Source organism: Hyperoodon ampullatus (genome assembly GCF_949752795.1).
Source record: "Hyperoodon ampullatus genome assembly, chromosome: 8".
NCBI lineage: Eukaryota > Metazoa > Chordata > Mammalia > Artiodactyla > Ziphiidae > Hyperoodon > Hyperoodon ampullatus.
Window position 1 is genome coordinate 2,322,667 of NC_136921.1, and position 12,184 is coordinate 2,334,850.

Here is a 12,184-nt window from a genome sequence, read left to right on the forward strand (position 1 = left end):
TGAAGGTTATAAATGTCCCCCAGCACCATGTTTAGCTGCATCTCACACACTGTGATGTGTGGCATTTTCATTATTTTTTATTTCTCTGCATTTCATAATTTCTATTATGATTTCTTCTTTGACCCACGATTGGTGTGTTTATAATGTCCAGCCATAGGACTCGTGACTCTCTTTTTGTTTTCAGCATCTAACAAATGGCAGTGTGCTAAGAAAAGGTGGTCTGGGTGGCAGGTATCCTTTGTGGAGACTTGCTTCATGGTCTGTGTAGCCAGTCTGTGTAGACGGTTCCACATCCATTTGAAGTGACATGTGTCCCCCGTCTGTTTTACAGTGTTCCATTTATTCCCACGAAACCAGCCTTGCTAACTGTGCTGTTCATGTTTTGGTTTTCCCTATTGATTTTTGTCCGCTTGTCTGCCTGATCTAAGAAAGGCCTGTCCAAGTCTCCTACTAGGCTGGTCCATTTATCCACCTCGCCTTTTAGTCCTGTCCATTTGCACTTCATATATTTGAAAGCAATTTTACTAAATGTATACAAATTTTAGATCATTGTATCCTTTTGATGAGTTGAAATTTTTATCATTGTATAGTGACCTTCTTTATGTCTGGTTATGGTTTTTTTCCCTAAGTCTGTTGTACCAAACACGTAAGGTGGTGCACCGGCCTCCTCTTTATTGGGTGTGCCTGGTGTGTGGTTTTTAGCCTTCTTCCAATGTTTCAGGTATATCTTTTGGCAAAGAGCATAAGGCTGGATTCCATTGTCATGTGTCACGTCCTGTCCAACTGTCTGTGTTTTACGTGCAACTGAGGATGATGCCTCTATTAGTCACGGAAAATCCTCGGCCGTCAGCACCGCTCGTTACCCACCCCCCAGCCTTGTGGGGACATTGACCCCCTTCTGTCCCTTGTCTCTGGGCTGCGTTCAGGCTCGTTTCTTCAGTTGTTGCTTCCAGGTTACCAGTTTTCTCTCCAGCTCATCTCACTGTGTTCCTAATTTCTAGGAAATTATGTTTTCATTTCTAGAAGTTCCATTTGGCTCTCTCGCAAATATTCCGTTTCAGTTTCAGTGATCTCTGGTCCTTTCACCATTCATTAACATCTTATTTTTATTTTTAACATATTAAACATGCTTACTTTATAGTTTAAAGCTGATCATTTCAATAATTAAAGTCTTGGAGGATCTAAATCTTCATTTTTTTAAAAAAAAATTTTCACTTAGGGATACTTTCAGATTTACAGGAAAGTTGCAGAGCTGCACACGTGTCCCTGCAGACCTCTCAAATAATTCCCTCTGTTACTACGGTCTTACTCAGCATGGGGCGTTTCTCACAACTGAGAAACCAACCCTGGCACATTACCGTTAAGTAAACTCCAGGACGGAGGGAGCTTTCACTCATTTTCCCCTTTTTCTGTTTCAGGGTCCTTCTCCTTAGTCCCCTCTGGGCCATGACAGTTTCTCAATCTTCTGTTATTTTTCATGACTCCAACAGTTTGGGGGCAGGCTGGCCAGCTGTTCTGTAGAATGTCTGATTCTCTCCCTCGTGACTGGACTGGAGCGAGGGGCTGGAGGAGGAAGACCCCGTGGTCGGGCGCCCTTCCCATCCACGTGGTGCCGTCCACGTGGTTCACCTCTGCTGGAGCTGAGTTAGAGTGTGCTGGTCAGGCGTCTGCAGCGAGCTTCTGTGTTTCCTCTTCCCATGTGGACTCTTTGATGGACATCACACAGCTCAGCTCGGACAGGAGCGGGCAGGGTGGCAGGTGGCAGGCTCCACCTCACAGAGACAAGGTGTGCACATAAGTGTGCACATAGGGTGTGCACATAAGTTATTTGGAATCCCTCTTAAGGAAGATGCTTCTCTTCTCGCTGTTTATTTGTTTACTCAGTCACTTATCACGCCAGTATGGACTAGTGGATATTAATTTTACATTCTGAGATAAAATTCAATACCTGTACGTATTTCGTTTCCGCTTGGCCCTGCGTGTGTCCCTTTGACACGCCCGCCGTTTTGTCTTTGAGTGCGTCCTTCCCTACTCTCTGCGTTCAGGATGCTCCAGGCTCACCCTGCATCTTCCCCGCCCCAGCCCCGGAGCAAGCCATTTCTCCAAGGAGCCTGGTTCCTTGTATTGGAGAGAGGTATTAGAGACCTTGTCTTTTCTTCCTGACCCAAGTTCATGCTCGCTTACTCGTGTGTTTTGTGATGTTTGTGATTGGGAATCCATGCTTCCTAGAAGTGAACTGGCAGTGCTAATTGGCGGCCTGGCTTGGGGATACATGCGTCCCTCGAGCACTGGTGGGGCCTGTGGTCCGTGTGCACCTGCTCTGTCCACTCATCCTTGGCAGGGCGGTCGGTGGTCATCACGGCCAGGCGTGCACAGCCCAGGACCTGTCCCCCGTTATCTGAGCTCCCTGGGCCTTCCCAGCTTTGTTGCAGAACCCAGCAGGTCTTCCCCAGTTTTGTAGGCTTGTCTGGTTATTTACACTGTTACCATATTTGTGATCTATTTCACCCCACGTTTTGGGCGGTTCTGTTGCTGCTGACGGGCAGGCGCGTGTGTGCCTCTGACACCATCTACTGCGGGACTTGAGGAAGAACGCGGGGCATAGGTTCCCTCACTGAGATGCTGCTCACTCCCTTCGGCTTACCTTTTTCCCCATTATTGGCAGAAAACCCTGAACGGGGGATATTCAAGCACTATTAGTAAAACCCTTATTTATAGGGAATATGAAACTGATATTTCCAAAAAGTAACAAGCATCCCCCCTGATGTTATGCTGTGGTATCAGCAGTGGAGGCCAAGCTGCCGCGCTTCTGCTCACAGAGGAACCCACGAATGTACCTGGTAGCCTCCTAAGAAAAATACCTTAAGGAAAATAAATCTATTTTTGTAAAAAATTTCTATAATAAATGCCAAAACCACATTTGGCTTTTTAAAGCTGTTTACTCAGCAAGTACACTTTAGAAAGACGCTGACTCTGGACATCCCGTCTTAACACACACGGGGATTATACTGATATTAATTCAGTATGTATTCTTCCTTTTTTCTCCCAGCTTGATCCTCTCCCAGAAAAGGTTTTACAGCAGAGACCCAATGCGAACGCTGTCCGGTCGATGGAGAAGGTCATTGAAATCCACAGTAAGTGGCCTGGTCCGGTGCTCAGCTGGGAGACCCTCCTGGGGGAGAGACCCAAGGGAGGAGGGAGGACTCCGTGGCCCCATCTCCGACCCCTGGGCTTCTGTCTCTCTCACCGCCGCCGGCTTCCCCAGGCCGACATGACAGGGACTTGCATTCAGCTAGACTGCAACGAGCTGGCAGAGACCCCGTTTTGCCCCCGTTCATTTCCCCACAACCTGCTGCAGTCAGGTCATCCGCTGTGCTTTAGGGGGTGAAAGGACTGAGGCTCAGGGAGTCTGTGAGGCCACTTGCTCTGGGTCCCCAGCTGGCAGGGCTGGGACTTGCGTGTGAGCCTGTGTCCTCGGGTCTGGCCTCTACCCCTGGACCAGAGGATCCCACCCCATAGCTCAGAGACCCTCAGCCCGCAGAGACCCAGCACCGGGTGCAGCCCCCTTCCCGGCCGGCCTGGGGGCCCAGGAGGTCAGCACACAGCCGGGCCTCCTGCCCTGCCCTCATCACACAGCTGCTTGTCCTGGGTCCTCGGGGTGACCCAGTCATTAGACTGTCCGTGTGGGTGGGTGGAAGCCAGGGTTTCCCTCCTGCAACCTCGAGCTCCCGGCCTCGGGGTCATTCCCCGCCAGCCTCCCCGATGCGGGGAGAGGCTGCCTGGACGCCCCGGCCCCCCCCAGCACTGCCCCCCCCGTCATCTCGGTGGCTCCAGGTGGGAGTTGGGAAGCGCCCCCCGGCCAGCTACAACACCCCGAGGGAGGGGCCCTCCTGGGAGCCCGTCCCCCATCCCAGACGTGCTGCCTCTGGAGGGCTTGGGTCTGCAGGCCACGCAGAAGCTTTTCCGAAGAGTCCCAGCCTCTGTGAGTTTGTAACCAGGTGATTCCCTGGCTTCTGTCTCTGGAGAGAGTGGTGCTTTAAAGTCGCCAGTGACGGGTTCTGCTTGAGCCCCTCGGCGCAGGAGGCTGCTGGCCGGCCCCACGCACACGGGGTCCCGGCCCCTTAAGCGAGTAACCGCGCCCTCCCACAGGCCAGTACTGGCGCTCCCTGCAAAGGCTCGCCTCCACCGCCGGCTACTCTCTGGTTGAGGCCCAGAAGTGCGAGAATGAAGAGGCCGAGACCGTCACTGCCATGGCCTCGCTGTCCGTGGGCGTGAAGGCCCCTGAGAAGAGGTAAGCGTGGGCACCGCCCGGCCGTGAGCGCTGACGTGGTCTGCGGACCCCCCAGGTCTTTGCTCCTGGGCGCCATGAGATGCACGTGGTTTCTCCCCATAGGCCCTGCCAAGCTCAGCAGGGCCGGGAGGGAAGGAGGGAGGGCGGGCAGTGTCCCCACCCTAGTCCAGGACCGGGCGGCATGGCCACCTCTCTCCAGAGCGCAAGACCCTCAGAAACACTCGAAGGGCATCTGGACCCAGAACACTTAACCGTGGCAGGGGTAGCTAGGAGTCGGGGGCAGGGCAGTGGGGTGGCAGCAGCCCTGGCGGGCGGGGATCTCCATCCACCCACCGTCTGCTCTTCTCTCCTCCGCCGCCGTGGACCCGTACCCCCTCCCCCTCCCCCTTCCGTGGGCCGCCCCACAGGCCCGACGAGGAGCCCATGGAAGAGGAGCCGCCCCTGTAGGTGCGCCCGAGGCTGCGGTTCTCTTGTTCGTTTGTCTCCGTCTTGAAGCTCCGCCAAGAAAAGTTGCTGTCGCCCTGCGTCCTGCCACGGCCTTCTCCTAGCCCGCAGGTGCGGCGGGGCCGGCAGCAGCGGGCGGCCCTCTGCCTGCCAGGACCCGGACAGACGCCGGGATGCGCGGACACAGGGACACGCGGAAACAGGCGCTCTGGGCTCCCCAGGGAAGCCGCAGAGGAAGGAAGCCTGTGGTGGCTCGGGGCAGAGCTGCTGATCTAGCCGACACGAGAAAAAGAAAATGAAAATCAAAGATCTCACGACACAAAGCAAACTTGATTAAAACTGGTGCTTACGGTTTGGTGATTCCCCACAATTCCACAGTCTCCGTGTAAACCACTCAACTCATCCTGTAGCTTATTTCTTTTTAAGAGAAAGTCGCCATGGCTCTGGCCGGCCTCCGAACAGCGCGGTGCACAGTGGGGTGGGGCACAGAGTGGGCGAGCGTTTAAGGAGAAAAACTGGACGAAACAGAAACGTGAGCTCGCGGGAGCTGGCTTTGGTTTCTCAAAGCCGGTGGAAGATGCGCGTTTGTGCCTTTCTTTTTATTGCTCTGATGGATTTTTGTGGCTGGGTTTTCTGAAGTCTGAGGAACAATGCCTTAAGAAAAAATAAACAGCAGGAGTCGGTGGGACAGTTCCCTGTGGCCGGTGGGACCAGAGGCCGGTGCGTGCTGGCCGGGCCCTCCGCGAGCAGCCCGGCCATGGCCAGCAGCTCCGGAGGGCTGAGGTCCTGCCACCCTGTTTCACTTTATTGCTGTTGAAAAATGGAGGTAGTTCCAAAAAAGTGGCAAATACTGTTGGGGGTTTTGAAGTCCAACAAATTTTAAATGAATCCAAAGTGTTCTTTTCTCGTACATCATATAACAATTGAGCATCTCCATTTGGTTGTGAAGCATGTCCTAGGCACACTTTCAGTGTTACGATCGGAATGCTTTTTATTAAAAGCAAGTAGCATGAAGTATTGCTTAAATTTTAGGTATAAATAAATATATATATGTATAATATATATTCCAATGTATTCCAAGCTAAGAAACTTGATTCTTATGAAATCTTGATAAAATATTTATAATGCATTTATAGAAAAAGTATATATATATAATAAATGCAAATTGTAAAGGTCCCTGGCGAATGAACGACTTGTGAATTAGCTATCAAGGTGCTTATGGAAAGGGATCTAGTTTGAAGCTCATGTATTTCTGAACTCCAGATTGGAGAGCTTTCAATCACACATTCGCCACGGGGCAACTACCCTGCAAGATTGTACTTTCATTTTAATTATTTTCTGACCCAGCCCCTTCCCACTCCAAGCCTCCATGCACATGTGTACCTAATGAGTTTTTATAGCAAAGAATATAAATTTGCTGTTGATTTTGTATGAATTTTTCACAAAAAGATCCTGAATAAGCATTGTTTTGTGAATTTTACATTTTTTCTCACCATTTAGCGGTTTTCTGAATGGTAATAACACCTAAACTTCTTCCTTTCTGAATTTTTGCTTGTACATTTTTTTAACTTTGGAAGGTGTTTTCTTTCTTTATTATTTTCATTCTGTTTATTTTTGTACAGTGAGCACAGAGTTTATTTTCAGAGTGAGCACCAAATGTGCAGCAGGGTCTGAGGTCTGCTCCCCTGGTCCCGTCCCTCGGCTGGACATAGAGCGCGGGGCCTTTCTTGCCGTCTGCGCATTGTGGGCTTCGGGTGGGGATCATCGCAGCGCTGAGTTGGGGGGGCTTGCCAGACAGCATGGGCCGTCAGCATTCACAAAGCTCGTGTTTAAACTTCTCTGACCACATGGTCAGGATAGAATTTTCACTTCACTTTTCCAAAGACCTTGTAAGCATGTCAGCAACGTGTGGGGCTGGGGGGGCCCCGGCACCCATTCTGCATTCTTCTGCTGCAGCCACATGGTAGGGCCCCGGCCGGGAGGCCTGGATCTTGGAGCCTGTGGCTGCAGGGAGCCTGGGCCCGCAGGGATGGCAGACTCTTGACGGGGACAGCCAGCCTTTGCTCTTTTTCTCTTTGACAGTAACTGAAAGTCACTTTTTACTGGTAACTTATTTTCCAGCACCTGAAGCCACCAAGTGTCATTCCAAAGTGTACGTCAGGTTCTAACTTGAGGGAGTGCAGAACAGCTTGCCCACAGCTGGCAGCCCCCAGCCAAGTCTCAAGTTTGGCAACGTTTACAGGGTAGCTTCTGAAAGAGACTCTGACACAACCAGACTTGGACCAAGAGAATCCAGATTCTTGGACTGGCTTGGTCACCGGGCTGCTGTTGGTCAGACTTGGGACAGTGGTTGAGAGCAGGACAGGAAGGCCTTGGGACACACCTGATGTTCTCTCCCCTCCTGGCCTTTTGCCCTGAGGCCCAAGTTGGCAGGGGGAGCTGGAGTGTGTGGGCAGCTGGATCCACCCAGCGGCCACAGTGGTGGCAGGGCCCAGCCGGCCGGCTTTTCTGGCCTTCTCGGCCCCCTTTTACTGTGGGGACCCCCCCAGCTGCCTGCCCACCTCCCACCAGCCATGGCTCCTGGGGAGGAACACATCATCTGGCATTCTTTACAGGTGATGGGTAACACGGACCCTGGTGGCCAAGTTATCTTTGGGGGGATTTACTTCTAATCTCATTCAACAGAGACCTCCTCTGCAGAAGGCCCGGTAGGGGGAACGTTGCCATTTGTCAGCTCACTCCAGCTTCACAGGCGTGCTTAAAGCAGTACCGTGTAGCCTTTTCTTTTCTTTAAAGACACAGCCCTTCTCGACGGCCAGCCGTCTAGGGCAGATGGCGGAGGGCCCACCTGGAGTGCCCGCAGGCCCACCGCCTCAGGGAGGGCCCCTCACACCTTCCCTCTGTGGTCCCTGGACCTCTGGCCTTTTTGTTCCTTTGCAGAGGCCTTGGGGGCACTGGCCGGGGGTCAGCAAGTGAGCACTTTATATCCCTTTGCGGGAAACCCCGTGATGCCCCGGGACTCGTGGTGTCACCCTGCCTTTGGGCCTTCCAGCTGCGCCACGCGGCGCCCAAGCCCCACCAGCAGGCGGCCGTCCCTGGGCTGCGCCCGAGCCCCTGGGACTGGCCGCCCCTCCGGTTCTGAAGGGCCACTTTGTCAAAGTGTTTGGGTTTTTCTTTACTTCTTTTCAAAGTTTGTTTCCAGAGGAAGGACCGTTTTGTACTGGTCTGATTTTTGCAGCACTAGCAATGGAATTCCTTGTTTTTAATTTTCGATCAGAACATTCCTTCTCTCCTGGTCACAGCCATGCGTTCATTCCATTCTTCTTTTTGTAGACTTTTGGGCCCACGTGTTTTATGGGTATTGATACATATATAAATATATATATATAAATACATATGAATATATTTTTTTAAGTTTCCTACACCGAGGTTGCATGGGCTGTTACGAGCGGCATGTCTTTATATTGTATACGGATTTTGCACGCCAAACACGGCAGCTTGGGGAAGAAGAGAAATGCCTTTTTGTTCCCCTCCCATGACATTTGCAGACACAAAAGATGGGAATTTTTCTGTAAAACGAAACAAAACCTTGAAGGAGAGTGAGGGAGGGGGGAACGTTTGCATCTTATTGAACTTATTCTTAAGAAATTGTACTTTTTAATGTAAGAAAAATAAAAAGGACTACTTAAACATTTGTCATATTAAGAAAAAAGTTTATCTAGCACTTGTGACATACCAATAATAGAGTTTATTGTATTTATGTGGAAACAGTGTTTTAGGGAAACTACGCAGAATTCAAAGTGAACTGCCTGTCTCCCTCGGGTTGATTTAGAGGGATTTGTTCTGTTTGGTTTCTTCCCTTCTCTCCTTGCTCAGGGCAAGGCGAGTGCCGCCCCCCGCCCCCAGCCCTGGTGGCCGTCGGTTCTGCTGGGGAACCCGAGGCCCCAGCGGCCGTTTCCGCACAGCTGTGCCGACTTTTCCTGACTTTTAGATCATGTATGGCTAAGATTTCACTTTAAACTCAGCAGTCGTGAACTGTGCTGCACTGTGGTTTAAAATCATACTTTGCATCGAGAGGAAACCATTTCTTCCTTGTAATGAAGCAGAGCTTTCCCAGCTCAGCTCACTCTGTCTTTGACATGATTAAAAGCCTCCTATTGAAGGAAAAAGAAAGCAGACAGTTTCTGTTTGTTTTTGTTGCTGTTGTTGTTTTGGTGTGTGTGCTCCACAGTGGAGGCGCTATTTTCCAATTTACGAGAGTGACAAGCATGTCACCATATGCCTACAGGAGGGGGTTGGCCCTGTTCACCCAAGAGCTCCTCACGGTGTCATGGAAAACGCCATGGTGACGACTTCCTGTCCCACCCGACGCCTGTTCGCACTAATGCAGGCGCCGTGCTGGTAGCAGAGACCCGTCTCATCTGTAACTTAACCAGTTCTCTGATTGTCTGGACCTCCCAGTGGTTCTTTCCTTTGCTCAGTGGAGTTGGAGATTTTGTTCTTGGTTTTCTCATTCTTGTTTCCTTCTCTGTGGGTGGATTTTCACCGACTGAGGTGTCCTCCCCTGACGGCCGACTCCACTTCACCCGGAGTCCAGTGTTTGTACCTCATCATATGACTTGTCACTCTTGTGGTGTAAATAAAGAGCATTAATTGCCCTCCCACCTGTGGTTTCTGCCGTGTGCTCTCATCCTCGCTGGCTCTGTGCCGGGGACCCCGGGGGGTGGCTCCTGGGACCCAGCCCATCTGCAGCCCTGTCACCCTCTACCCGTACAGACGGCCTACAGGAGTGTCTTCACTTAAATGTCCAATAATTCAAGTCCTTGCACTGTTTTCTCCCCAAAATCCTGGTCTGAAAATGACCTCGTAGGTGAACGAGGCCGAAGGGAAGGGACCAGAGGCTCCGCCTCCCCACAGCCGGGCACTCTCTCCCTGAGGCCGTGAGTCTGCAAACACAGCCCCCAGCAACACTGCCCCCCCCAGGTGACCACCATACCTCCCCGGTGGTCACACCCCTTCCCAGGCCCCCACGTCCAGTGACTAATAATGGGGGTGGGGTGGGGGGTTAAGGGTCCAGCCCCCTTGGCCCAACTCAGGGCCCCTCTAGCTACTCCTGGTGGGGTCAGCCTGCCCCCCAGCTGGACTCTCCTTCTGTCAAGTCCCGTTCCCTTCCTGTCCTTTCTCAGCTGTTGACCCCAAGGACACGCCTTAAAAAACAGTGCTCACCAGACTCCACCCAGCATCTGCTTTCTGGGAACCCAGCCTGCAATACCCAGGGGCCTCTGACACCCTTGCCTGAGCCCCAGGGTGAGGCCTGTGGAGCACAGCCGCCTCCAGACACAAGCAGAGCTGCCCCAGGCAAGAAACTAGGAGTTGGAGTCACTGAGTTGGGGCTATTTGTTAGGCAGTATCATTGCAGCAATAGCTGACTGATGCAGGCAATGTGAAGAGACAGGAAGCTCCAATGTAACTTTAGCCTTTTCATGCTTAAAGTTGATTTTTATGAGGATATATTTATTGATTTACCCAAAATGAGAGGATCTTATTCTTACAGAAATTCTCTTCTTTAAAACAGACGCAAATGAAAAGAAACCTTGAAAAAGTGTTTCCAGCTCTAGGGCAAGGACATTCCTGAGGGCAGCTTTTCTTCAGTTTTATCACACTGTAGGTTTTTTGTGACATATCTTTTGGATCATTTTATCTGAAAATTATTTTTTAATGTGTGTTATAAAGCACTGCTATTTTTTGCCTTTTGAAAGTATTAAATACCTCAACCACATTGAGGAGAGAAAACAACACACGTCACATGTGGCACATGGTCACATTTTGCCATAAACATCACAAATAGACATGGAGGATGCAGGTCAGCCCAGTATGCTCTTCCCTTCCCTTCCCTTCCTTCCCCAGAGTAAACACTGCCCTGAAACTGGTGTGTGGACATCTTGTCCATGTTTTTGCATCTTTGCTGCATAATTTTATCTCCATAAAAGTAGAAGTTAGTGCATATGGTGCAAGTATTTACTGTAAATGCCTTTTTCATCCCATAGTGTGTTATTGGGACTCAGCTCCTCTGTGCACACACCTCTAGGGCATTCATTACAAGGGCCATGTGCTATTTTGTTACATGACTGTCCCCCACATCCACAACCCAGCCCTCTTGACATGATAGGCATGTAAGCTGTCGCTGGCTTTTCTCCTCCACAAATTACACTGCACTGGGTATCGATGGGGTCTCTCTCTCCAGGAGGAGTTGCTGGCCCTGCATGGAGTTGATTGTGATCAACTCTGTTAAATCAGAACAGTCACTCCCCAAAGCGGTTTACCAATTTTCACTCCCACCAGCATGGATTAGATCAGAAGTTTGGCCAAACAGAGAGCAGCAGGAATAAGAGTACTGAGACCCTATGTGTCCCCCACCTATTCATTCACTACAAACACTCCCACATCCGTGTTGGCTGCGCCTCTCCCCCCAAACAGGGTGACTTGGAAGCAAATCCCGACAGCACATCACCCACCTGTATATATTTCAGTAGACATCCCTCGAAGATAAGGACTGTTTTCTTAAACAGGACACAATACCACATCATGCTTTAAAAATGGACCGTTCCTTAATGTCATCAGATATCCAGCCAAAGTTGAAGCTTCTCCAACTGTCTCATTTTTTGTTTTGTTTCCTTGCTTGTTTTTTACGGTTGGTTACAGTGCTTACAGGAAAAAAGTAAGCCCTGAAAGGTTACAGTTACAAAATGAAAAAGTTTCCCATTCAGTACCTCACTCATACTAAATATTTTAAGCAAGGTTTAAAGGGTAATATTATATGGCTTAAATAAATACATAAGACTTGAAGTTTAATTTTAAAATGCACTTAATATTCCTGTTTAAAATACACCCTTTGATGGGTTAAACTACGTTGGTTTGAATTTAAAAGTAACATTTTATTTCTCTGCCAGTAGTGCAAGCTCCAATTAGGAAAACGGGGATGAAACTGCATTTTGATTCATGCAAGTATTGGGATTCGTGCACAAAAACTAAAATGGGTGCAAAGTTCCCAATTTCTTAGGCCAATTAAAACCCCTTTATCTGATATTTGAGTGTATAAAAAAACTGGAGTTTGCAACTAAATCGTTTTCTAATCTAAGTACTCAGCATCTTTTAAATCTGATTCTCATGAAACACAGCTAATATTTCAAATTAAAAAGACCGAGAAAGTTGGCCCACTTAAACCTTTTGGGTGCACTTTTAGGGTGTTGTATTTCCTGACTCATCCTTAATATCAACAAGAATTCAGTCACCCTCTTAAATCAGAGAGTCGGGACTTCAGGCTAATGAAGTTTTTTGGGTTTTTTTAAATTTATTTTTTTATACAGAAGGTTTTTATTAGTTATCCATTTTATACATATTAGTGTATACATGTCAATCCCAATCTCCCAATTCATCCCACCACTACCC

At 49.7% G+C, this 12,184-nt stretch overlaps 1 protein-coding gene across 1 annotated transcript in view; it reads left to right on the forward strand.

Moving 5' to 3' along the window:
• Positions 1–4,738, forward strand: part of HDAC4 (histone deacetylase 4) — a gene marked incomplete at both ends in the record, with an annotated part of 189,087 nt that extends 184,349 nt beyond the window's left edge. The window contains 3 exons of the mRNA XM_079709944.1: positions 3,050–3,134; positions 4,150–4,291; positions 4,699–4,738. Coding sequence (XP_079566070.1) covers positions 3,050–3,134; positions 4,150–4,291; positions 4,699–4,738 — 267 coding nt within the window. The remainder of the gene's footprint in view (positions 1–3,049; positions 3,135–4,149; positions 4,292–4,698) is intronic.
• Positions 4,739–12,184: the final 7,446 nt, after the last annotated feature.